At 41.2% G+C, this 25,273-nt stretch overlaps 1 protein-coding gene across 1 annotated transcript in view; it reads left to right on the top strand.

Moving 5' to 3' along the window:
* The window catches only part of RYR3 (ryanodine receptor 3), a 446,068-nt gene that overhangs the window by 40,784 nt on the left and 380,011 nt on the right, over positions 1–25,273 (top strand). The window contains exon 5 of the mRNA XM_064291963.1: positions 6,691–6,798. Coding sequence (XP_064148033.1) covers positions 6,691–6,798 — 108 coding nt within the window. The remainder of the gene's footprint in view (positions 1–6,690; positions 6,799–25,273) is intronic.

Below are 25,273 nucleotides of genomic sequence, written 5' to 3' on the forward strand. Positions count from 1 at the left end.
AAACTATTAGATATATAACCCATTGCCATTGAGTCGATTCTAACTCATAATGACCCTATAGGACAGAGTAGAACTGCCCGAAAGGGTTTCCAAGGAGTGGCTGGTGGATTTGAGCTACTGACCTTTTGGTTAGCAGCCAAGCTTTTAACTGCTGTGCCACCAGGACTCCTTAGATATATAAGTGAACACTTAAGTGAGTTATTGATGTTTTGGTTTCACTACTCTTTGTTGGTTGATGACATTTATTGAGTTGTTTACTATGCACCAAACCAAACAAACAAAAACAGTTGCCATCAAGTCGATTCTAACTTATGGCCACCCCCTGTGTTTCAGAGTGGAACTGCTCCATAAGTTTTTCAATGGCTGTGATCTTTCAGAAGTAGATCACCAGGCCTTTGTTTCAAGTCACTTCTGAGTGGATTTGAGCCACCAACCTTTGAGTTAGGAGCCGAGTGCTTAACTGTCTGTGCCACCAGAGACTCCTACTGTACTAGACCTTATTTGAAGCTATTTAAACATAATTAAAAAACCAAACCGGTTGCTGTTGAGCCGATTCCAACTCATAGCGACCCTTAAGTACAGAATAGAACTGTCCCATAGGGTTTGCAAGGACCGCCTGGTAGATTCAAACTGCTGACCTTTTGGTTAACAGCTGTAGCTTTTAACAGCTACGCCACCAGGGTTTCCCATTTAAACATAATTAGGTAGGTACTATTATATCTCTGTTTTACACATAAGGAAACTGAAGCACAGAGAAGCTAAGTTACTTGCCTAAGGTAATTCAGCTAGCAAGTAGTCAAACAGAGATTTAATCACCGGCGGTCCTATGCCAGAGTGTTCACTCTTGACCAACATACACTATACTGCCTTCAGCACCACTTACAAAGTGTATCACTGAGACGGATGGATTAACAGAGAAGTGGAAGGACTCGTGACATGGGAGAAGAAAGGTCTCTTCAGCAACAAGCAGGAGCCCTAGAGAAGGGGCTCAGCCAGGCAGGCAAGTGCTCAGTGCAGTTTTTCTGTAGCCGCCATTAGCCACGTACTCCTGGGTAGTCTTAAAGGACACGGAGTCAGTTCAACAAGACTTGAGCTGAGCACTTACTGTTCAGCCCCTCAGGTACCAAAGTAGAATAAGACACAGATTTCTCACAATCTAGTGAGACAGACAGACTTCAGTGCCTGAAGAACTACATAAAACCAAAACAGACAGTGATTGACGCTGTAGTAGAGAACTGACGATCCTCCTTATAGCCAGCTCCTCTCTTCACTTCCCCAGGGGCTTGGCCACCACAAGCTAGGGCAGTACTGAGTGCATATTGTGAGTGCTAGATAGGAATTACTTGTTGTTGTTGTTAGCTGCTGTCAAGTCAGCCCCCGACTCATGGCAATCCCATGTGTTACAGAGTAGAACTGCTCCATAGAGTTTTTTGGGCTGTAATCTTACAGAAGCAGTTTGCCAGGCCTTTCTTCTGTGGCACCATTGAGTGGTTTGAACCACCAACCTTTAGGTTAGTAGCTGATCACAAACCACTTGCACTACCCAGGCTCCTTAAAAAAAAAAAAAAAAAAAAAAACCCAGGCTCCTTAGGAATTGCTAAATGACCACCATAACAGAGGGCATCAGGCTCCCAACCTCTTAGGTTTAATAAGCCCCAGAAACATACTTTCAGCATAATGAGGAAGGAGTTGTGTAGATTTATGGAGCATGGAGGAGGCATAGGCCTTTGCTCCCACTATTGGCTACATAAACAACAACAAAACAGATGCCAAACCTGTTGCCATAGAATCAGTTCCAAGTCATAGTTACCGCATGTGTTACAGAGCAGAACTGTGCTCCGTAGGGCTTTCTTGGCTGTAATCTTTATGGAGCAGATTGCCAGGCCTTTCTTCCACAGCACAGCTGGGTAGCTTAATTAAAAAAAAAATCCGTTACCACTGAGTCCATTCTGACTCATAGCAACCCTATAAAACAGGGTAGAACTGTCCCTTAGGGTTTCCAAGGAGCTCCTGGTGGTTTCGAACTGCTGACCTTTTGATTAGCAGCCATAGCTCTTAGCCACTATACCACCAGGTTAGTAAAAAAAGTCGCAAATCAGTTGCACCACCCAAGGTGACATTTTCTACTTATCGAATTGTTATTTGGTGCCTTCACAGCCATCCCATGTGACAGAGTAGAACTGCCCCATAGGGTTTTCTGGGCTATAATCTTTACAGCAGCAGATTGCCAGGTCTTTCTCCCGCAGAGCTGGTAGATGAGTTCAAACCACCAACCTTTCAGTTAGCAGCTGAGTGCTTAACCACTGCACCACCAAGACTTCTTATTTTCTACATACCAAAACCAAACCAAACCCACTGTCATCGAGTCGAATCCGATTCACAGTGACTGCTGACCTTTCAGTTAGCAGCCTATCGCTTTAGCTACTGTGCCACCAAGGAGCCCTGGTAGTGTAGTCATTAAGTGTTTGGCTGCTAACCATAAAGGTTGGCAGCTCAAACCCACCAGCTGCTCTGCAGGAGAAAGATGTGGCAGTCTGCTTATGTAAAGATTACAACCTTGGAAGCCCTATGGGACAGTTCTTCTCTGTCCTTTAGGGCCACTATAAGTCAGAATCAACTTGATGGCAGTGGGTTTGGTTTGGGCCTAAATGAATACCTAGTCCCTGGCTTTCCAAGAGCCCTGCATCATCTCAAGGTTTTCTGTAGGACACTTGGAAACGTACTGTTTCTCTATGCTAAGGACAGCGCCGGGGAGAGGACTGAGGAACCTGTTCAGGACAGATGTCAACAGAGCCCTCTCTCCGTGCTGAGAATTATGAAGCACAAGCCCCACGCCTGCCAGGCAGGGTGACTGAGGCACAGGCCCCAGAGCTCAGAGACAATGAGCTGGCCTCCTGGGGGACTCTCATGGGCCGCAAACAAATTAGCTTTGATGGACGAGTGACCTTTGCTGATTCTTAGGGAGTGTGGAGGTGGGATCTCAGGCCTGTTTGGAGTTTAATTAAGGATGGCAGCTGGCCTAGCAGGTCAGGTGGCTCTGTGCTCTGCGTGCCATTTGCGTCACAAGTTGCCAGTCGCGTTTTGTTTTTCTCCATATATCCCCGTTGCCCTGTTCCCTCTCTTGCCACTGCCCACGTTGTTCTGTGTGCTGTTGGTATGGCATGACCTTATCCCCACGTGTAGAGAGCTCAGCCAGGGACCATACTTTAGAGGTAGAAAAACTAAACTGGTACGAAACTGTGTAAACTGGTGCTCTCATCTGGGATTTTTTTTTACCCTGTGCAGTATCTCCCTGTTTAAGTGTACCTATTCGTACCTGTAATTTAGTCATGCTCACCTTGGAACTTTTAATACCTGGAGGGAGAGGACAAATATAATTGTAGCGCGTCTAATGTCTGTGTTATTGGTGGTGCCCCATTAGGGTGGACAGATGGCAGTGACGGGGAGAGCGCCTGTCTCCTGTGCAAGCAGACCAGACACAGGGAGGAAAGAAACGTAGAATCAAGCAGCGTCATGTAGGAGCAGAACCTCTAGCACTAGAAGCTGAGAAGGTTTCTGTCTTAAAAAGAATGCACTAAATAGGGTTACCGTCAAAGTGGGCATGAATGGTGAGACCATCAATTGATTAGCCAAGAAGCACCCATTAAAGTACCAACTGTGATTTTACAGATACTCTTGAATTGAAAATCTCCACATCACATACTCTAGTGAAATGGAGAAGGAGGGAAAGATTAAACCCTTGGGTAATGCAGAGGGTTTGTGCTCAGCTGCTCACTGAAAGGTTGGCGCCCATCCAGCAGCACTTTTGAAGAAAGGCCTGGCAATCTTCTTCCTTAAAGATTATAGCCATGAAAATCCTACAGAGTTTAGTTCTATTCAGTAACACATGGGGTTACCATGAGTCAGAATTGACTCAGGGCAACAGTTTTGGGTTTGGAGGTTTTATTCTTTTTGGTTTTTATGCTTGCCATTTTGGGGACGTGAGATCCTCACTAGGCTAGGAGTGGTGGAATAAAATCTTCTGAAAGGAATCATATTTTGGGAGACTGGGTTGGAGGATGTATGTTTATGGCATATGGCCTTTAGGAAAATGCTTTATCACATAAGTGTATGCTGCTTATAATGGTACTGTATAGGCTTTAAAAACTTTTCCTCAATGTGAAACTGCCCTGCACTACCAGCCGCCTATGCTCAAGACCCATACAAATGAGTGACTTACCTGCAGCAGAAATAGGCTTTGAAAACAAAGCCAGAAACAGGAAAGATAAATTCTGTAGTCTCCTTGTCTTACTGTCCCTCCTCTGTTAAATCATTTTCATAAAAAGAGTTGGGCAAACTCCTGTAATGCCAGGCTTCCAGGCAGACTAGGCATTTGGAGTTCCTGATTATAGAGACCTTGAGTAGAAGTGTATTTAAGTAGAAATGTACTCAAATCCATAGTGGAAAAATACTCATAACAGGCCAGTAGCCTTTGGGATAAGATTACCCATTCCTGGCCTGTTGTTGTTGGTGTTATTTGCTGTCATCAGTTCACCCACAGGGTTTTCATTGGCTCCTTTTTGGAAGTAGATCGCCAGTCCTTTTTTCCTAGTCCGTGTTAATCTGGGTGCTCCACTGAAACCTGCTCAGCATTATAGCAACATATTGTATGGAACTTGAGCATTTACTGGAAATCGAACCCAGGTCTCTTGCATGGAAGATGAGAATCCTACCACTGACCCACCAATGCCTCACTATTCCTGACTTGGGGAGTCTTAAAACTTGGGGAGATGAATAATGTATGAACACTTGGAAATTAAAGGAATCTTAAAGATTGTCAATTCTATTACCTTTATTTTAAAAATGAAAATGCTGAAGGTAGAGAGGTTATCTGTGGCTCAGTCGCAGGATTGCTTTAGCTTTTAAGTTGGAGCTCCATGGAAACAGCTTTACCTGTCTCGGAGTATCAGGCGTAGCTGTTGGTGACTTCTGGCACTCATTCCTCTTTCTTGTTAATCGCATGGTGTCAGTGTTCTGCCAATATCATGTAGGAAGCAGAGGCTTGGTATGCAAGGTGGTGACAACCTGTATTCCCAAGGAAAATGGTCCATCATGAAGCTGAATTGTAAGCTCCTGAAGAGCAGTGATTATGTTTTGTGTTCCTTTATAGCTTTCTTAATACCAAGCACTGTGTTTTACATAAATGTCAAACTAAAACCAAACCCATTGCCGTCGAATTGATTCTAACTCATAGCAACCCTGTAGGACAAAGTAGAGCTGCCCGTAGGGATTCCAAGGAGTGGCTGGTGGACTCAAACAGCTGACCTTTTGGTTAGCAGCTGAGCCAGGGCTCCAATATCTGCTAATCGAAAATACTCCATTTGTGAAACAAAAATCTTTAATATTTTCATCAGTGACAGGACAGTGTAGGGTTTTGTGCATAGATTTTGGAGCCGGAATGCCTGGATTTAACTTCTGACTCAGTAAAATATAAGCCGTGGCCTTAGGCAAGTGAACCAACTTCTCTATGCCTTAGTTTGTTTAACTATGTTGTTGTCGGTTGCTGTTGAGTTGAACTAGCGACCGTATGTGCGCAGAGTAGAACTGCGCCATAACGCCATAGGATTTTCAAGGCTGTGACCTTTCAGAAACAGATTGCCAGCCCTGTCTCCAGAAGTGCTGCTGAATGGATTTGAACTGCCCACCTTTTGGCTAGTAGTCAAGTACTTACCTGTTTGCACCACCCTGGAACTCCTTAACTATAAACTGTAATAATAATAGGCCATAGGGTCGCTAGGAGTCAGAATCGACTCAGCGGCAGTGGGTTTAGATCATATAGGGTTGGTGAGAGGATGATAGACATGAGCTTGTACAAGCAAAACATTTAGAGCAGTAGCTGGCACAGAGAAAACGCTTAGTGAACATTAGCTGCTATGTAGTCAGTATACAGAGAAGGCTGCCTTTAACCGTTGTTGAGAAATATTCCAGAACAGGCATGAGTATCATGATGTTAACTGAGCACATAGTTAGAATGATTATTGTAGAGGCTGCCAATTCTTATAGTTCTAAACATTTCTTTGTTCTCTGTAGCTCATAATCCCCTCTACTGCCTCTTGGTATCCACTGTGGTATCCAGGTTTTCTTAACGAGTAAATGGATTCCCTATGATGGTCACTGATGTCTAGAGCCACATGGTATCCACTGCCTTCTCATATATCGCTGTGAATGTGATCCCTGTGGCTTTTTCCTTTGGTCTCACCCACTCACTGGTGTAGATCGGACTATCTCCTCTCCCTTTTCCTTTCTTCCACAAGGCTGTGTGTGTTTTCTTTTCCATATACCCAGAACCCAGTGCCGTCAAGTCGATTCCGACTCATAGCGACCCTACAGGACTGAGTAGAACCGCCCCACAGAGTTCCAAGGAGCGCCTGGTGGATTCGAACTGCCATACATGTGCCACCAACTCTTAGTCAAGTCGATCCTGACATCCTGGTTCCCTTGAAACTTGGGCTTTTCTTCTTCCCGTATTTTAGAATCTAGTTTAAAACCCATGTTAACTTGAATAAGGGAAATCCATCTTTTACATTCCTTTTACATTCATCCATCCAGCTGTCCTTTTGATGCATAGGCTCTTTGCCCTTGAGATGTTTTTGCATGACTGTTGCCTGACTGCTATGAGTAGGTATCCTCATTCCGGTTTTATTTCCACAGTATGTTCCTCCAGATCTCTGCGTCTGCAATTTTGTGCTGGAACAGTCCCTCTCTGTCCGAGCCCTGCAGGAAATGCTTGCCAACACAGGTGAAAACGGCAGTGAAGGGGTAAGTACTACAACCCCAGAGCGTATTTTATATTTCGTTCCTCCACTTTTGAACTGGAAAACCTTAGGACCCCTGAGATAATTTATATAATGATAGTAAATATTTCTCCCTGGGTTTAGATTCCTCTTTATTTAGAAGCCCTAGTCATACTTCCTTTGGATTGACCAGCATCCAGCAGAAAATAGAAGAGACCACCATGAATGCTGCCTGAACAAGGCATAGCACACTAAGCCTTCTCTCGTGCCTCTTAGCCTTAATCCTCCAGGGGATGTTGGGAGACTGATAAAACTTTGAGGTTGAGGGTGCCTGACTGGCAGGCTTTTCTTTCTTTGAGAAGTCTGGGCAGATATTTATGACTTCCCCCATGGAGTACACCATGTTAGAGCAGTTTGGAGTGTTTTTCCTGCAGAATTGGGGTCTTTGGCGTGGGATCAGAACTCCATGGTGTCACTCATGATGAGCAAATACAGAGCCGTCTTGAATTTCTGTTGTCTATAAAATGATCCCTAAACGAAGGATGATGTTTCATAGTTCCCATGTCAGAAAGTCCCCCAAGCAAGACTTTGGCCAGATACTTCCAGATCATCCTTGACCCCTTCCTTTCCCTAATGATCCACACTGATTTATGATCGAGTATTTCATTTCTACAACCAGAATGTTTCAGATCCAACCACTTCTCTCCATTCCTCTTGGATACCCCATTAGATAACTGTCCCCTCTCCTCTGGGTTACTGCAATGGTCTCCTAACAGTTTTTGCTTTCTTCTAGGCTTACCCTGTCCTCTCATTTTTTTCACACAAAAGTTATAATGTTCTTTCTAAAATGGAGATCCACTCATTATACCTCCCAGTTTTAAAACTCTTTAATGTCTTCCCATTGCCTTGGGATAAATTCCAGATTACTTTATATGGCAGAAAGCCCTGCAGGCTTTGGTCCCTCCTTTCCTCTCCCACCCATCTCTGACCACATCCCACCAACACTCAGTGTTCCAACCACACTGAATTCCTTTCACTACCTCAAATGTACCAGGTTCTCTTTTGCGTCTGATCCTATGTGTCAGCTCTTCTCTCCACTTGCAACAGCTTTCCTCCTCCTCCTCCTCCTCCTCTGTTCCCTTATGTAAGCCCTGCTTATCTTTCAAGAACCCAGCTTAGATTTTAGATCTGTTGAGAAGCCTTTGCTGGCACCACAAGTCTGGGATGGGTGCCCTTGCTTGGACAGCATTCGGTACTTTTCCTATCATCATTCTTATCACTCTGTACTATAATTGCAAGTCTAATTTTCTGTCTCCTTCATTGAAGAGTAAACTACACATGGGTAAGAACTGTTTGCAGTACTTAGCATAGATTATTCTTATTTGACTTGAATGAACTCATACACAAAACAGAAGTGTCTCTTTTGTGGAAGAAAAGGTAATGACCATAGAATCAAGAGAACTAATATTTATATTTAGATCATCTTCCATCTCTTGATGTGATCTTAGGTGAGTCTTCCCATCTCTTAGGACCACAATATTCTCATCTATAAAATTAATATGTTTATACAGAAGACATTAGGATGGAATAAAGAAATTCGGAGAATCCAATGAGAATGAAAATACTTCCTATCAGAACCTTTGGGACACAGCAAAAGTGGTGCTCAGAGGCCAATTTATATCAATAAATGCACACATCCAAAATAGAAGAAAGGGCCAAAATCAAAGAATTATCCCTACAACTTGAACAAATAGAAAGAGAGCAACAAAAGAAACCCACAGGCACCAGAAGAAAACAAATAATAAAAATTAGAGCTGAACTAAATGAAATAGAAAACAGAAAAACAATTGAAAGAATTAACAAGACCAAAAGCTGATTTTTTAAAAAAATCAACAAAATTGATAAACCACTGGCCAAACTGAAAAAATAAAAACAGGAGAGGAAGCAAATAACCCAAATAAGAAATGAGATGGGTGATATTACAACTTAGACCCAACTGAAATTAAAAGAATCATCTCAGATTACTATGAAAAACTATACTCAAACAAATTTGAAAACCTAGAAGAAATGGATGAATTCCTAGAAACACACTACCTACCTAAACTAACACAAACAGAGGTAGAACAACTAAATAGACCCGTAACAAAAGAAGAGATTGAAAAGATAGTCAAAAAACTCCCAACAAAAAAAAGCCCTGGTCCAGATGGCTTCACTGCAGAGTTCTACCAAACTTTCAGAGAAGAGTTAACACCAGTACTACTAAAGGTATTTCAGAGCATAGAAAAGGACAGAATACTACCAAACTCATTCTATGAAGCCACCATATCCCTGATACCAAAACCAGGTAAAGACAGCACAAGAAAATAAAATTATAGACCTATATCCCTCATGAACTTAGATGCAAAAATCCTCAAACAAAATTCTAGCCAATAGAATTCAACAACATATCAAAAACAGAATTCACCATGACCAAGTGGGATTCATACCAGGTTTTTTTATGCAGGGATGGTTCAACACTAGAAAAACAATTAATTGAATCTACCACATGAATAAAACAAAAGACAAGAATCACATGATTTTATCAATTGCTGCAGAAAAGGCATTTGACAAAGTTCAACACTCATTCATGATAAAAACTCTCAGCAAAATAGGAATAGAAGGAAAATTTCTCAGCATAATAAAGGGCATTTATACAAAGCCAAAGCCAACAGCCAATATCACTCTAAATGGAGAAAGCCTGAAAACATTCCCATTGAGACCAGGAACCAGACAAGGATGCCCTTTATCACCACTCTTATTCAACATTGTGCTGGAAGTCCTAGCCAGAGCAATTAGGCTAGATAAAGAAATAAAGGGCATCCAGACTGGCAAGGAAGAAGTAAAATTATCTCTATTTGCAGATGACATGATCTTATACACAGAAAACTCTAAGGAATCCTCAAGAAAACTACTGAAACTAATAGAAGAGTTCAGCAGAGTACGGGGATACAAGATAAACATGCAAAAATCAGTTGGATTCCTCTGCACCAACAAAAAGAACATCGAAGAGGAACTCACCAAATCAATGCCATTTACAGTAGCCCCCAAGAAGATAAAATACTTAGGAATAAATCTTACCAGAGATGTAAAAGAATTATACAAAGAAAACTACAATACACTTTTGCAAGAAACCAAAAGAGACTTACAGAAGTGGAAGAACATACCTTGCTCGTGGTTAGGAAGACTTAACGTTATAAAAATGTCTATTCTACCAAAAGCGATCTATACATATAATGCAATTCTGTTCCCCATCCCAAAGACGTTCTTTAATGAGATGGAGAAACAAATCACCAACTTCATACAGAAGGGAAAGAGGCCCCGGATAAGTAAGGCATTACTGAAAAAGAAGAACAAAGCGGGAGGCCTTACTCTACCTGATTTTAGAACCTATTATACCGCCACAGTAGTCAAAAAAGCCTGGTACTGGTACAACAACAGATACATGGACCAATGGAACAGAATTGAGAATCCAGACATAAATTCATGCACATATGAGCAGTTGAAATTTGACAAAGGCCCCAAAACAGTTAAATGGGAAAACGACAGTCTTTTTAACAAATGGTGCTGGCATAACTGCATATCCATCTGCAAAAAAAAATGAAGCAAGACTCATACTTCATTCCATACACAAAAACGAGCTCAAAATGGATCAAAGACCTAAATATAAAATCCAAAACGATAAAGATCATGGAAGAAAAAATAGGGACAATGTTAGGAGCCCTAATACATGGCATAAACAGTATACAAAACATTATAAAGAATGTAGAAGAAAAACTAGATAACTGGGAGCTTCTAAAGATCAAACACGTATGCTCGTCCAAAGACTTCACCAAAAGATTAAGAAGAATACCTACAGACTGGGAAAAAGTTTTAGCTATGACATTTCTGATCCGTGCCTGATCTCTAAAATCTACATGATACTGCAAAAACTCAACTGCAAAAAGACAAATAACCCAATTAAAAAATGGGCAAAAGATATGAATATGAATAAAGAAGACATTCAGGTAGCTAACAGATATATGAGGAAATGTTCACGATCATTAGCCATTAGAGAAATGCAGATCAAAACTACAATGAGATTTCATCTCACTCCAACAAGGCTGGCACTAATCCAAAAAACACAAAATAATAAGTGTTGGAGGGGTTGTGGAGAGATTGGAACATTTCTACACTGCTGGTGGGAATGTCAAATGGTACAACCACTTTGGAAATCGATTTGGTGCTCCCTTAAAAAGCTAGAAATAGAACTAGCATACGATCCAGCAATCCTACTTCTTGGAATATATCCTAGAGAAATAAGAGCCTTTACACGAACAGATATATGCACACCCATGTTTATTGCAGCACTGTTTACAATAGCAAAAAGATGGAAGCAACCAAGGTGCCCATCAATGGATGAATGGATAAATGATTGTATATTCACCCACTGGAATACTACGCATCAATAAAGAACATTGAGGAATCTGTGAAACATTTCATCACGTGGAAGAACCTGGAAGGCATTATGCTGAGTGAAATTAGTCAGTTGCAAAAGGACAAATACTGTATAAGACCACTATTCTAAGAACTTGAGAAATAGTTTAAACTGAGAAGAAAACATTCTTTTGTGGTTACGAGACGGGGGAGGGAGGGAGGGTGGGAAAGGGGTATTCACTAATTAGATAGTAGATAAGAACTACTTTAAAAACTACTTTAGGTGAAGGGAAAGACAGCACTCAGTACAGGGGAGATCAGCACAGTTGGACTAAACCAAAAGCAAAGAAGTTTCCTGAATAAACTGAATGCTTCAAAGGCCAGCGTAGCAGAGGCAGGGGTCTGGGGACCATGGTTTCAGGGAACATCTAAGTCAATTGGCATAATAAAATCTATTAAGAAAACATTCTGCATCCCACTTTGAAGAGTGGCATCTGGAATCTTAAATGCTAACAAGCGGCCATCTAAGATGCATCAATTGGTCTTAACCCACCCAGATCAAAGGAGAAGGAAGAACACCAAGGTCACAAGATAATTAGGAGCCCAAGAGACAGAAGGGACCTCATGAACTAGAGACTTACATCATCCTGAGACCAGAAGAGCTAGATGGTGCCCGGCTACAGCCAATGACTGCCCTGACAGGGAACACAACAGCGAACCCCTGAGGGAGCAGGATAGCAGTGGGATGCAGACCCCAAATTCTCATAAGACCAGACTTAATGGTCTGACTGAGACTAGAAGGACCCTGGTGGTCATGGCCCCCAGACCTCCTTTTGACCCAGGACAGGAACCATTCCCGAAGCCAACTCTTCAGACGTGGATTGGACTGGACAATGGGTTGGAGTAGGGTACTGGTGAGGAGTAAGCTTCTTGGATCAGGTGGACACTTGAGACTGTGTTGGTATCTCCTGCCTGGAGGGGAGATAAGAGGATGGAGAGGGTTAGAAGCTGGCAAAATGGACACGAAAAGAGAGAGTGGAGGGAGAAAGTGGGCTGTCTCGTTAGGGGGAGAGTAATTGTGAGTGTGTAGCAAGATGTAGATGGGTTTTTGTGTGAGAGACTGACTTGATTTGTAAACTTTGGCTTAAAGCACAATAGAAATTATTTTAAAAAATTAATATGTTTAATTAGGCCTCTAGGGTCCTTAATGCCAAATGTTTGTGGTTCTTCACTCTTTTTATTTACACCAATATGCTTTGTCAGCCACCAGAGAATAGCTTGGCTTTGTTCCTTAGAGCGTTAGTTAACTCAGATGAGGCTTTTTGTCCCTTTGTTTCCGTATACCTGAGGCTGTGTTCGCTTCCCCTTACATTGAACTCAGCACCTCATTCTTTCCTCCAAGGTACCCGCCCTCAAACGCTGTCAGTTCAGTGGAAACTTTTTTTTTATTTGAGTGCCATTTTTCAAGACTAATAACTCATAATGTACAAAAATGGTGATGCGCGAAAGCTGGTTGATTTGAAATATCACCACTCTGTCAAATGAGATCAGCTAGACCCTGCCTATTTATGAGCCCCGGGTAGGAATTGAGAAGATAGAGAGAAGCTATGTTAATTAGAGAATCATCTCTCAGGCATTCTTTTACCTGCTTTATTCAAGATGTTTATTTTAAAGTATTTCTTTTTGTTTATTATTTAGCTTGAGTGGTTCAGGGAATCTTGTAGATGAAAAATCAAATTCAACAGTTCTGGTTGTAATCCTGCTCTTCTTTCTTGCCAAGAACTTAATAATAGTCTTGACTTTGTTTTTCTTAAAGAAAAAGTAATAATTCATTTTCCAAAGAGAATGAGAATATCAACTTAGTGAAATGGAACTCTTAGTTTTGGAATGTATGACTAAGACTCATCTTAATTACCAGCCTTGTATAGCAGGAATTTACTCAATATATGTATTTCAGGGGACAGCTTTAATTTGTAGTATTTTAAAACCAATAGATTAATTTTCTTGTGGGATCCACTCCCCTTGAAAACTAGAGCCAAAATTAATGATCCATGACATTTTTACCATTAAGTATCCACCGGATAATAATAATAATAATTACCATGGTGGGTCAGACTGAATCTTCTCATGTGTCATATTGCTTTTCTGTTCTCTTTTAGCAAAGGGAGATATAATAGTTTAATTCCCATATTGACACAGTGTTATTGTTATTGCATTACAATTAATTAATTAATTAATTAGAGACCTTAGAGTTAGAAAGAAGGGGCTTGAAAAGAGATGGGAAGGGTGCTCTTTTTAAATGATTATTTTACTATTTTTTGGTGGTTCTACTAAATAAATTACCTGAGCAGCAATTCCAGTCGCTATGACCCTTTTGGAACTCCCTCACAGTTCCATCTGGGATCTCAGTCTTTAGTATGAGAAACACTATTTTTATAAAATCTCTTGAGTCTGATTGTTTTGCTTTTCTGAAGTGATCGCTGCTCACATTTACTATTAGCACTTAATTTGATTTTAGATGATAATATTCAGCAGGGAAGAAGAAGAAAATGAAGAAAAATACAGAAGGAAGTGGGTTAACGTGACAGACCGTAAGATTCTCTGGAGAGCCTGGGGATGTTTCAGTGGGCGGCTACTCCTTGGCGTGCCACTCCATTCTGTTTGGAAATCGGCATTTACTGCTTTTAAATAGATATCACTTTCCCTAATGATGGTGACTGCCTCCAAACGGGATTCTTTGAAGAGTGTAATTTTTCCTTCTGGTCATAAATTGGTCCTTGCGTGATGTGTCTGTTCGCTGCTGTGCGGCAACCGGACATGTTAAAAAATGACTTCAGTTGTTTGTTCATTCATGTGATGAGTGTACAGAAGTCTTTCTCCAAGGACTTACAATTCTATAGCTATTTCTCTTACTAATGTAGAAAACAAAGGTGTCCAGCCAGGTTTAACAGCAGAAGGTTATTTATTTATTACTGAAATGTCCTTAGCTACAGGCAGCAGCAGTGAGAGCTAGCTTTATATTGAAAATGAGAATAACTCAGGAGGAGGACTAGAGGCAGAGACTGTTTGGTGCCTCTCTTGAGTGCACTGTCGCTTGGCTTATCATTGGATCACTTACCCTCTGATCTCATCCTGTCTTCTGTTCTTCTGGGGAAAATCACCACAAGATAGATACTTGGCACTGTGACCAATTAAATGGCTGGGATTTGAAGTAAAATTCCCACATCCAAATAATATATTTTTATACTTTTGGTTGATGGTTTTTTTCCAAGAGAACTTCAGTGTAAGGAAGGACTAGCCAACATCAGTAGGACAGAGGACTAGAGAAAAGTGACCACCTCCCTCAAGGCCCTTAAACCCCATCATCCTATAGAAATGACTTTAAATTTAGAGGAAGCTGCATTTGTGCTGAGAAAAGATCAGGCTTTGGAGTCAGACAGATGTGTCTGCAGTCTGGGCACTATTGTTCACCAGCTAGGCCACATCTAGAGCACGTTATTTCTCTTTTCTGTACCTTATTTTCCTCGTCTTCAAAATGCAACCTACCTCATAGGAGTGTGGTGAGAATTAAATGAGCTAAGTGCCTAGCAGGGGCCAGTGGCTATGGAAATGAAGATTGGTTCCTTTCTTCATCTCTGGTCCACTTCCTCCCGTCACAGATCCTTCAGGCATTTTCAGGCTGCCTCAGAGGAAGGAGAGTCCCATACTGTATGACCAGGTTTATGTAAAATTCAGGGCTACGTAACTCCAAATGGGTTTTGGTATAACCTGGTGTAATGCTTCTAAAAATGAGAGGCCTTGATAAACATGGTTACCAACTGCACTCCTAGTAAGGACTCTGGTTTTCTCTAAAAGTCGATTTAATCACTGTCAAACATTTACAACTAGAAAGAGAGCTGAAATATGCATAAAAAATGAACTAATGCTACGGTTGCCAAGCTCTAGTGTGTTACACATAAGATGATGCTAGGGAAAACTTTATTGGTGAACCTGCAAAGTGGTTTACAGATTAAGTTTGAGCCAGATGCTTGGGTTTGAATCATAGATTATGCTTGACTTTTGATGTTAAAGTGTCTGGAATGCTAACCCACAGTCAGCCTTCTATGTTGATTGGGAAATGTAACCTGGAAAAATATTATTTCTGCCAGAGCCTTTCTCTCAGATGTCCTCACTGAGAGGTTCTTTGTTTCAGTCTGCTGCTGTGTGATGATCCCATTAACCCTAAAAGATGCTTCAGGCTCCTTTCATTTGCACTCATCTTTAGAGTGGGGAATCCGACACACAGTACTGTTGCCAGAGAAATACACACGTGCGGATGGCACGTCTGTCAGATGTTTCTGCTTCCTGAGGGTGATGTGCCCATAGAGAAGGGAGGGGCTGTCTCCTGGCCTCACATCACCTTATAAATGGCCAGTGAAGCATAATCTTACATTAAGGCTATACTCTTCCGTGTTAAGGTCATACTTATCTTGTAGCCAAATTCAGGATGTTTATCCATCTTATAACGTCACAGAGGGTAACATTACTAAGGTCGCATAAAGTCACATCTGCTCTGACACTGTCCAGTGATGAACAAATAGAAACACGCCGATGAGGGAGTTAGAAGCCTCTCCTCTAAAGTCTGAATTCTGGCTGTGCCCAAATTCAAAGATCTTTGCGAACCCACCATCTAGAATGAGGAAGGCTGATAGGTTCCTTACCTCTTTCTTCCAGGGTCCCTGAATTCCCACCATGATTTCTGTGTCATAGAGGAGAAGGTTCCCCACCCCCCAGTTTTAGCCTTTTGATCTGAGGTGTATGCCTCTCCATCATAAGTATCAGAAAGAGCCAGAACGAGAATTTATTTCAGTGTTGGCAGGGAACAAGACTGAGGGAGGAGCAATGTATATAACTCTAAATAAACCTATCTCCAATTACATTTTTAAAAGAACAATTTAATGAGTCAAATCTAATAGTAAGGATTTCAAAACCTTTAGAACAGGACATAATATTTCCTTTGGAGAGCAAGTACAAAGTCACTTCTACAGGTATGGTGACATAAACTTAGGACCTGCCCATGTGTGCATAAAGGTCCTGAAGCCAGGGTAGCCAGGGACACCATTATAACCACATTGAAAAAAAAAAAAGAAAACCTGTTACTGTCGAGTTGATTCTGACTCATAGCAACCACATAGGACAGAGTAGAACTGCCCCCATAGGGTTTCCAAGGAGCGGCTGATGGAATGAAACCTTTTGATTAGCAGCCAAACTCTCAAATACTGCACCACCAGGGCTCCGTAGCCACCAAACCCAAAACCCACTGCTGTTGAGTTGATTCCAACTCATAGTGACCCCATAGTGTTTCCAAGGCTGTAAATCTCTACGGAAGCAGACTGCCGTATCTTTCTTCTGCAGCAGCCGCGGGTGATTTCGAACCACTGACCTTTAGGTTAGCAGTCAATCGCTTTAGCCACTGTGCAGCCACAGCTCCACCATAGACATAAAAAAAAAGACATATTAGGTGTTAAAATATGGAAATTCCTTCCTACTGGCTGGTAAAAAGCTGCTGCCTTGAGCTCTGCAAGTACCAGCCCTGCCGCAGCTGGAAATCTGACTGTGGGCAAGTCTCTTACCACTGGGGCTTTGGTTTCCCCATCTCTAAATGACCACGTGAAGAAGCACTTTCTTCTGTTTGGGGTGGTTGCAGTGCATCGAGTTAAAATGGAAGGGGCTCACCACCACCTCACCTCCTCTGGTGTGGTCTAGCGGCTGCAGCCTACCACTGATTAGCTCTGGGAATTTTAACATGTATTTATTAGCCATGGCTCCCTGGCCTCCCATATTTTAGGCTGAACGAATCGATGTGTTATACTCTTCCAGATTTGGTGTGGGAATAAAAAAAAAAAAAAAAAAAAAGGGAAGAGACAAGAAATTGCCAAAGTCCATCCAGGACAGCAACTTAAATTACCAAGTGTTGACTGTAATTTTCATTTATTTTTCTTTTTTGAGACATGATTTTCCTATGAATTTTCTTGTGGAAAAATAGGGAGATGGCCCCTGGTTTTGGATCCACAAAGATCCAGATCGATTATTTTAAGAAATTAAATGCTTATCAGAGGCCTCCAAGCTAAGGTTTTTAATGGTTCTTCACAGACCAAGTTCTCATTAAGCATATACCCTTTCTCTTCCCCCTTTCCTTTCCCTCTCAAACTTCTTCCTTACGTTCTGCCCTAAGTTTAGGATTTCACGCTGATATATAATGTATCTTAATGTTTCTCTGATAAGCTGATGTTTATGAAAATGTGCGCATATCCCAAAAACCAAACCTGTTGCGGTCGAGTCAGTTTCGGCTCATAGCGACCTTATAGCTCATATGGAAAATGCATTTTGGGGCTGGCCTTTGATGACATGGTTTTTAGTTAAAATGCAGCCCAAAGACCTTACTTGGTGGTAAGAAAGCACTTTTTTTTAAATAAGGGAAATCTGATTGATTGGTTGATTGGTTGGTTGGTTGATTGCAGTATTTTTAAAGAAAAAAAAAAAGGCCCCAGATTGCCTAAGGTACTGACCATTTTCCTTGGGTGGATTTTCTTGTATAAATCAAATCATGAGAAGTGTGGCAGCTGAATTTAAGCTGGAGCATGTTGCTTACTTCCTAGTTTCTTGATGACATTAGCACTGTACTGGGGGAGAAAAAAGTATTTAAGACAAATTTTTAAGTCTATTGTCACGGCTGACTTCTAGCTAAAATAACAAGTATTCATCAGGTAGAAAATCCCATTCTGTTTATTCTCATCAGGTTTTTTCTTTGTAGTAAGCATGAGTAAAAAAGCATGAGTAGTTTCCTCAAATTGGTTGAAAGCTTTCAGCAAGACCTGTGCATACTAAAATATCTATTTACTGTTTTGTTTTTGACTTTGTTAGCTCAGTGACCTCTTGGAATGGGTACGTTATTCACTCCTTTAATATACATGTACTTTGCATGGACAACTGACTCCAGCTGTATTTGTAATGAACTGGGCCTTTCACTTGTAAGTGTTCAGGGCAATTTCCATTCGTTGTGTCTCTGCAATTTGAAATAAAAGAACACCACTGCGCCACACGCTTCAATCTTGCGGAGCTAGAGGTGGCTGCACACTTGGAAACTAGTTGCAAAGCAGCTTGTTAAACTACTGCTCTGCAATTAGGAAAACCGCTGACCTGTGGACTCAGGTTTTTCCCCTCAAGACATGGAAAATTGTTTGTCGAGCCTCTCTTTTTTCATCTGAATGTGGTCTAGATGGCCTGTGGCTAGAGGTTTCAACTTATAAAATGACAGAAGTGTGCAGCCTTGTCTTAATCCAAGCTCCTCGTGCTTATGACCACTTCCAACGCTATTATGCAATTCTGGCTCTGTTCTTCCGCAAGGCTGGAGTTCATAATAAAAATGAAAAAAGCTAGTTCAGTGTTTTCCCTTTCTCAGGTACTGTCCCCAAACTACATGTTCATTTTAACAGTTAAGAATAACCATTCAGGTTAACTAGCTTTTTGCATTTCTTCATACACTTAAGTAGAAACATCTTCAAGTGAAAGAACCCAAAGAATTAATTTTTAAAGCTGCAGAGTCTATCAGATCCCCCACTTTGTGAATTCAGTGCTTCAGCTTCAGCGGAACTGCCTTTTTCTTTGATAAGATGGGCTCGTTTTGAAGTCCACACCTCATGTTTAAAATCCGTATGCCTGTGTGAGCCTGGGGTGGTTTTGCACATGTGATAACACTTAGCTTTGCTAATGTTACACAAACCCTGGTGTTCTTTTCATTCTTGCTTTGGACAGTAGCTTTATCATACTGACTTAGGTCATCTTAGAAAGCTTGAGCTTCTTCCCCATGCCTGGACTACAACTAGTTACTTTTCAAAAAAAAAACAAAAAATTCATTGCAAAAATGTAAACATATTGATTAAAGTTTCATAGAGAATGCACGGCGATTGGGGAGACTGAGCGTTCTCCAGCACATAATATGTAGTTGGTTATAGTCTTAAGGAAAATGTTTTGATGAGAGATTTTGCTGAATTTCTTTTAAAAAATAAATGTTTGTGGAGGGTAAGGGCAGAGACAGGGTCATAATAATGGATTTCAGCTGTATTTTTAGGAATATGCTTTAATCCTAAATTGTAAGACGTTTGAATTTGTGGAATATCTCTGTTTTAAGACCTTTGCTTTCCTTGTAAAAAAGAAAAGCTTTTGGAATTCAAGAAACCCTGGGAGAAGAGAAACCATTCGGTTTATTAGACTTGTCCTTTGATCATGTAACTTATTTTTAATAGCCACCAGAGTTTAAATTATGTATTTGGGGAGAGAGTTGAATGAACTAACGAAAACACCAATGTATTTCCATTTAATGAAAGTTTAATAAAAGCACCAATTTGGATATTCTGGTGAAGTAAAGTTAACATGTTGTTAGGTGCCATTGAGTCGATTGCCACTCATAGCAACCCTGTGTGCAATAGAACAAAACACTGCCAAGTCCTGCACCATCCTCACAGTTGTTATGTTTGAGCCCATTGTTGCAGCCACTGTGTCAGTCATCTCGTTGAGGTCCTTCCTCTTTTCCACTAACACAGTTAATATGGTGCCAGAGAAACCATGATCTCTGCTGGCATTTTAATCCTTACTTGAGTAAAAACTGTGACCCTCTGGTTACCACTGTGTGGTGTTAGAAGGATCTGGAATGATGAAGTGGCATCGATGGAGAGGGAACAGGAATAAGAACAAGAAGATTGAGGAGACCAGTGCGGTAAAGGCAGGACTAGAGTGACCACCTGCAAAGTAAGAAGGGGAAAGCTGAAGGCAGAATGCTTCTGTTACTACCAGGTATCTCCTCCCGTTCCTAACGCTCACACTTGTACTGTGGTGGGAGGTGCGGAAGGGGCTGAGCCTTGTTTCTGAGTGTGTGTGGATGTTGCTCTGGGGTGAGGGAAGAAAGTGCTTGACCAGTCAGGGGCTGGACATTCTGGCCTCGGTTCTGCCATCTCCAGGCCCCCATTTCCTCATGTGCAAAATGTGGGCTCTGAACTAAATTAGTTTCCTAAATATTTGTCCCAGGATCCACTAGTGTCTGCCCACATTGAAGAATTCACAAGTCTGCAGGAAAATGAGGAAAGCAAGGACAATGTAGGAATTCTTTCATAAGCTAATTTATAAATTGAAAAGGCTGCCTGTTTTTATTTTGGGGGGTTATGTCCTTCTTTGTGTTTTTTATAGTGTAAGGTTATAAATTAGTTTGTTATTATTTTTTGAGATTATAATAATGGTTGGTGACAGCTGTTTATTGTCCTGAATGCCCTTTCTGGGCAAAATGTAAAATTGGCAACTATGTTGGTTGTCAGTTTTGTTTCTTTTGTAGAAATTGTACTGACTCTTAAAATTGTTTGTCCGTAAGGAGTATTCTTGTGTACAGCTGTTGAGTTCCATGTTCTAAGTAACTTTACTAAATATCAGATATGTTGCTTAAATTTTTTTTTCTTTTTAATAAAAGCAGGATAGGCAAGTACAACCTTGTTGGTTGTAATTATTTACCTCCTTCTTTAGAAATAACTGGAGCCCTGGTGGTGCAGTGGATAAGAGCACAGCTGCTAACCTAAAGGTCAGCAGTTCGACTCCACCAGCCACTCCTTGGAAACCCTATGGGGCAGTCCTCTCTGTCTGATAGGGTCTCTATGAGTTGGAATCGATTTGAGAGCAGTGGGTTTGGTTTTGATTTTTTGTAGATAACTACAGGCCTGATCTCTGTGATGGTGGAGAGAGGGGCGCTATCTGAGTTTATGGGCATCAGTTGTACCTCCTTTTGTTCGTGTTATGGAGAGAAGCGTGTACTGGAGCCAGCAGATAATAGGAGTCACCTGCCACCATCTCCTGACTGAAGTGCAGTGGGGGCTGGGCTCCCCCAGCCCTGTTCCTCTGCTGCTCAGCTGCTTTTATAATGTAAAGGGCAGTGGGCAGGAGAACTGGGATGTTATTTCAAGCTTGTTCAGTGAAAATGAGGCAGGCACCACTAAGGCTTCTTCTGAAGAATAGCCTCTCGGAATTTGCTTTGGGAGGTGCTTTCCCTTGGCCAGCTCCCCGAATCCTGCTCTCTGTGTCGGGGTGGGGCCCGAGCTGGACATCCAGGGCAGGACCATTCCTGAAAACACTCCCTTTCATGTCTTTGATGAGATTTTAGAAAGGTAAGTTGAATGCATTACTTTTTTTTTTTTTTTTTTTTTTGCTATGTATATACCTTTAAATAGTTGTTTATTTCCTAAAGTTTGAGACTTGGTTTGGGAAATTTTTGGAATTATTGGTAGGATGCAAAAATCTCCAGATTTTATCAATGAATACAGATAACTGAATTGTAGTTACAGGAACATCTTTAGTCAATCCAAGCCGAGAGCTATGGTCCTGATTTTCTCAATCATAACCTTCCCCTCTGTGCTGCTAGCTCAGGACACAGCCCCAGAGGACAAGGAGGCATATTATTACCCATGATACTTTACCCAATGCTCTACCCCCATGGTGATTTTCCCAGGCCTCTTTGATAAAGGGACTGTTTGCCATCCCTAATCCAATGCTGGGGTTTCTACAAATTTGAATAATAATGCCCTGAGATAGTGTGATATCCCAGAGTCATATTCTCTCTTTCAGCCTTCAGATGGGTTCGATAACATGTCCCTACACCAACATAATCTAGAGATTTCCAATAATGGGGGAAATGGAGGGTGAGTATTTAACAAAATGCTAGCATTTGAGAACCCCTTAGGTTCATAAATAGTGTGGTGGACCCCAGTTCTACGCCTGCACCTTTTTTTTTACCCCATTCTGGCCAAGCTTAACCTCTGAGTGATGCTAAGGGCCTGGGGAACAGCCTAAACAGCAGGAACCCCAATTCTCTGACCCCAGGCAATTGATCTGGGTCACCAGGAAAATGAACAACTTCCGTTTCCCAGTTCAGTGTTCCTCCCGAGCGGGTGAAACAACACAGATAGACAGATCTATGATGTATTAGTGACACTGATTTCAAAGTCAGCGGGAGGAACAATACGTCTGCAGTATCCCAGGTGCTGTCAAGAATACAGCCTTACATTAACCTGTTACTACGGGCCTCCAATTCCTCCTCTGATAACCTCATTCTTTTCCTATGGCATAGATCCGTTTGGAACTCCCTACTGTATCTCCCCCAAGTAGAGCTACCTAAGCCATGATTGTGCACCTTTAACACTATTTACTTCATTTGCAACTTTTTATTAGATTTTATTTAATCAGGTTGTGTTACCGGGGCAACCCTTGTTGTAACCCTGGTCCTAATAGGTTCGTTCCCACTGGGTTCTTGTTTCACCGACTTTTTTGTGCTTATACAGATGCAAAATATTCATCAGTTCTACCAGTCCTTTTAGCCCATTTGTATGTCTGCCCATAAGGACTCATTAACTTGTGTGCTTTTTCCAAGTAATGCTAACCTACTTCATTTTAATTCTCCTAAGTAACCTTGGTATTTTTTTCTCTTTTCGTATACCGAGTAGGTATCACTCAACATCTCCCACATTTAAACTTGTTTTCCCAAGCTGACCTCCCTAGGGAAAAAAGGACTCTATTTGTCTTTATCCTTCTTGTTTCATTTCCTTTTCCCCTATGGTAATTTGCTACTAAAATATAATTCTAAGAGAAGAAAAAATCGCTTCTACTATTTTAATTTCTTGTGTTAAACTACATGAAAAAATCAATTGCCACAGTCCCTTCTTCTGAAGAGTGATATCTCAATTTCGATGTTAAAAATGTACCAGAATAATCTCGATATTTCCATATCCTACATTTCCCCATGTTCCATTGAATAAGGCGTCTTTAATTTATCCTTAAGCTCTAGCTCAAACACGAAGCATAGCCAACCCAGAAGATCCTGCTTTTAACATATAGATATACGTATGTATCCCTCCAAACCAAGAGGTTTCCATACCTACTAGATTTGCTGTATTTATTTCACTTGACCTGGAGAAGAAAATCTTAGGGTAATTCCAACGTTTCTCTACAGATTCCAGTGGATTCCAGAGAGGGAGGATTCTAAGCTAAGGTTCCCACCCCTCTGAAACTTTGCTATACTTTTTCCAGGCTAGGCCCAACTGGCTCCAGACAATTCAGTATGAAACCCACGAGGCCTCACACAGCGCTCTTTCTATCCCAGGTGGAATGTCTGCAGTTTTTCAGACTGTCAGAAAAAAAGACTGGTCACCGTGGTAGTTCACCAGTAAAGGGCAGCCTGGGTCAGCATTTTAACAAAATAGGCGGCAAGAGCCAATTACATTACCCAGTGTTCTCCCACCTTCTAAACTGTCTTTCTAATTTATGTCCTTATTTTATAATCTAGTCATTGAAAAATAACATCTATAGAGGACACATGTAATTTGAACTAATAATCGCTACTTAAACACTATGTCGGAAACTCGAGTGTGTTATAATGACCTTTTCGCTCGCTGTGCTATCCATTCAGGTTTTAATACATCCTAGATTCATGTCTCTCTTGAAATCGTCAACATGTCCTAAAATTGTTGTCATTTTCTCTTTGGGTCAGATTTTTACTGCTTGGTCAGAGGGAGCACGTGTTATCCTTTTTAGAACTGCCAGAGACGCCTTTGAGAGCAGCCTTGCTTCTTTACAAGAGTGAGGCAGCCTAGTCCCATTGTAACTTTTCTGTCCCGAAACATGAAATTGGGCAACTCTTTAAATATCCCTGGTTTTGTTGCCATGAAGAGTAATAATAAAGACCAAACTTGGTGTTCAGGATGCATATTACAGAGTTCCGTGTAACCATAGGAAGGAGGTAGTAGTAAGATACCAGAAAAGAAGTTATTTAAATCATCTTAAAAGTTACTTAAATCATCTTAGAAGTAAAGTGAGAATTTATTTTGTTTTGTAAAGGGCATGAATTTAAGGTTCACAGTGATAACTCCAGTACTTCTACCCTCACTGTTGTTTGTTTTCCTGTTTTACTTTAATATTAGACTTTACTATTTTTCTCTCTTTGAGCTAACAGTTCCCACGGTCCACGACTGTATTAGTCTATGTTTAATCAAACATTATGAGACTATGTTTCTCAAAAAAAAAAAAACTTTCTCCATTTACTTTAAAAGCACATGTAGAACGCCTACTATGTGTCATTTCTGTCTTCTGGCATAGTTTTTAGTACATCAAGGGAGATCTTTCTTAATTCTTCAAGTTGCATTAATAGCTGTAGATGCATATTGATTACTGGACAGTAATGCATTGACCAGTCATTTGTATAGCCTGGCACCTGACCTGACTCAAGTCAGTCGATCCATCTCTCTGACTCTCCCTCTCACTGTGGACTGTCACAAATTGCTTCACTTAAATAACGTATTTGCTTCTTTGGGATTCTAAAGATCATTCACAGTCAGTCGTGATCACTCTCAGTATAAAGAGCAGAGGTCAGCTGCAACGTTCTTTTCGATACCAAGTCATCTCATTGCATTAATGGCAACTACCAACCCCACTGGGGAATGATTGATGTATACTTTCCTCCATCCATTGAAGGAGGCAAATGTCAGCACAACTGAGATTTTAGGAGTTTGTTTGTTTGTTTGTTTGTTTGCTTGCTTTCCAACTTGTGAACCAGACTTGATATATTTGAGCCAGCCCTCTTTTCCTCCTCTCACAATAGCAGATGCTGGTTTTGATATGTATCCTTCCCTTGCCCACAAAGCCTGCCATGGTTTCTTCCAGCTCAGGGGAAGTGAGCTTTTACCGTCAGTCCCAGTAGGCTATCCTCCCCCATCAGGGTGATGAATTTGCTCCTCACACAATGGGGAGAAAATAGATCAGAGGTGCTTGCTTTCCCTCTCCATGTCCTGACTTGCATTCACAGATCAGCAGAGAAGACTTTTTTCCTTTGAACTTTCTATTTTTCTGTTTGACAAAAGTGCTTTTTAAAAATAAAAAGCAGTGTGTGGGAGGAACACTTGGACCGAAACCAGACTTCTGAAAGGTGGGCTTTTGAAAGCAGCCATGTGAATAGTGTCCCCCAAGTGTTCAAGGATTCAGAG

This window comes from Loxodonta africana, chromosome 10 (assembly GCF_030014295.1).
Source record: "Loxodonta africana isolate mLoxAfr1 chromosome 10, mLoxAfr1.hap2, whole genome shotgun sequence".
In the NCBI taxonomy this organism is placed as follows: Eukaryota; Metazoa; Chordata; class Mammalia; order Proboscidea; family Elephantidae; genus Loxodonta; species Loxodonta africana.